Source organism: Lycium barbarum, chromosome 7 (genome assembly GCF_019175385.1).
Source record: "Lycium barbarum isolate Lr01 chromosome 7, ASM1917538v2, whole genome shotgun sequence".
NCBI classification, from domain to species: Eukaryota; Viridiplantae; Streptophyta; class Magnoliopsida; order Solanales; family Solanaceae; genus Lycium; species Lycium barbarum.
The window spans coordinates 5,402,808-5,405,534 of record NC_083343.1 but is presented as its reverse complement, the minus strand read 5'-3'; the positions used below and the strand labels follow the sequence as shown (position 1 = coordinate 5,405,534).

Genomic DNA, 2,727 nt, shown 5'->3' with positions numbered 1-2,727 from the left:
CTCAATGTGGCAATTTTCGGCCCGAATTCCAATTTAGTCGAGACAATACATATATGGAAAAATGGATGGCAGCCCGGTTCCGCTATGCGCGGGGTCCGGGGAAGAGCCGGTCTACAACAGTATATTGTATGCAGCCTAAATTGGAACTTTCGTCAACTCTAACAGGAGATAAAAGTTGAATGCATCTACATGTTCCAAATACAACCCATGGGTCTGAAGGCAATATTACATTTTGCTGGTTGAACTAGACTTCCTTCAGTATAGTAGTACCTGTATTTCCTAATGATCTTTTAGTACATGTGCTTCTGCTGATCTTTTTGAACTGTTACAGCTGATATTTTTGGGACAGTTCATGCTTTTATACGGCTAGTAGATGTAGCATTTGTGCAGTATGTGTTCTTTCTAAAGATTAATGCACCTTGTATAGTATCGTTTGTGTTTTTTCTGTGTCAACTTATCTATTTTTAGTGTTTTAATAGAATACTAAAGATAAACTTGGAGAGAATATAAATGAGGAAGAGCTGAGGGGCCTTTTCAGCTAATCTGATCTCTGATCTACTCATTTGGTTAATGTACTACCAGATAACCTGATGTTCATTGTACTACAGACAATGTTTATGGTTTGGATAGTGTGACGGGATTTTATGTGATCTTTCTTATCAACCTTTTAGGCAAGTGACAAAAAGCCAAAGGTATGAACAGAGAGATAAAACTCAACAACAACATACCCAGTGTAATCCTCCAGGTGGGGTCTAGGAAGGGTAATCCTCCAGGTGGGGTCTAGGGAGGGTAGGGTGTACGCAAACCTTATCCCTATCTTGTGGAGGTAGAGAGGCTGTTTTCATTGACCCTTGGCTCAAGTAAAGCATTTCACAACAGTTTATGGACAGAGAAAGATGTTTGTACAAAAATGATCAATCTCTTCCCTACTATCCATTCAACCAACTTTCTAAGTGTATTTCCGAGCCACGTCCTCGTGTAGTAGAAATCTAAAAAGAAGCTAAGCTCTTACTGTTTTATTATTGTTGAGAAGCTAAGGCTCTTATTCTAGACTAATTCTTCTTTTAGAACTTTCAAAATAGAGTACAATCAAATCAAGGATTTAGCTGAAATGAAAAGAGAGAAGTCCAGACAAAATTATAATAGAATACTCAGAAATTGTCACTAAAAGAAGTACAAATTAATAGGTAATACCCAACATCACTAATTGATAGTCTACAGAAGTCGTGGCCATTGATGCCACTCATAAGGAAATAACTTGTAGTGCTGTGTTCTCCACCAAGGTTCTCTAAAATCATACACGAGTTCTGCAATATCCGTTTCCAAGTCATAAGAAATAAACTTGCCTCTTACGTCCAAATAAAAGATGTGCGGAAAAACAGGATGAATGACCATGTTCTGCACGTCGATATGAAGAGAGCCTTTAAGTCCAAAAGCCTCTACACGAAGAGTGTCGCCTCCAAGCCCAAACGCCTCCGGGCACTGCAGAACTGTGGCGGCGACATTCACACTATACTTCTTGACCCATACTGCATCTCGACAACGAATATCGCTCTCGAGTTTCCACACAGTGATTCCTTCCCCGGAATTGAATGCAAAATAGAAAGCTCCACCAGATAATCCAAGGAAACAACTGGTTCTATACGACCCAGTCAATTCCAAAGCAAGCTCCATCTCTTCAGTCAATTCCAAAGCCCAGAAACAATTGTAGCCACTATCATAAGCAGTGATCCGTGTTCCAGCTTGATCAAGCCAACAGAATACTCCATCGATGACACCAGCTGACGGCAATGATGACGAAGATTTCGATTTCAAATTCCAATTAAAAAGGTTTCTAAGAGGTTCATCAAGATCCACAATATTGTCAGTCCACACATTAGTCTCAGAAGAGAAACTTTCAATTGCTACACCGTATTGCAACTCACCCCAATGACGAGGTATTTCATAACGAACTATAGTAAATGAGATGACATCTTTATTACGATCATCTACGTTACAAATGAATCCAACAGCTAGGTCATCATTCATGCAGAGTAAAGTTTTGGGGAGAGCCAGATGTTGCCTAGTGGCAGGATTGTAAACATAATAAGCCATTGTATTTTTTCGATGTTTAGTGCAAAGAAGAAAACCGTTGGATGATGCAACAATGTACACTCTCCTGCTAAGAAAATTCACTGACTCATCCAAATCAATGGGATTATTATTCGATTCCTTCGATTCGGAGAAGAAACGGATTTGAGAAAGTTTACGGGTCTTCCAAGATTGATGAAAGAAACCGATGAAATCAGGTTGAGGTCTCCATCGTTGAGAACGACAATCAGCAATGTATTTTTGCCAACACTTTGATACACATTTAAACCTTGCTAGTGATTTTGAAGGCAAAAGATGCAATATTTCCATTCTGATATCCTCAGACAGCTCCACACCTTTATTATCACACAATTTTCGCAGATGTTTCATAATAATACTCCAATTTCCTCTATGCTTATCTTATACAGTATAATTTAAACAGAACCTAACTTCAGTTTCAATACAGAATTATGTCACCTAGATGAGATACTTATAGTGACAAACAAATCCTAATTTCTATAGCATTCGGGGCCGCTAAACAAAACCTAGTTTCTGAAAGAAAATATTTTATTCATAAACTCATAAATTTTTTGAATGCTCAGTACAATCTTCACAATATGTCTGGTTATGAGAATAGCTAGCAGCATCTTATTTATA

The 2,727-nt window shown here is 38.4% G+C and overlaps 1 protein-coding gene across 1 annotated transcript; it reads right to left on the bottom strand.

Annotated features, from left to right (window-relative positions):
• Positions 1-1,215: 1,215 nt before the first annotated feature.
• Positions 1,216-2,460, bottom strand: LOC132602082 (uncharacterized). The gene is made up of 2 exons (XM_060315102.1): positions 1,488-2,460; positions 1,216-1,436 (listed from the first exon to the last, which is right to left on the bottom strand). Exons 1-2 carry the CDS (start codon positions 2,458-2,460, stop codon positions 1,216-1,218), a joined length of 1,194 nt encoding a protein of 397 aa, XP_060171085.1.
• Positions 2,461-2,727: the final 267 nt, after the last annotated feature.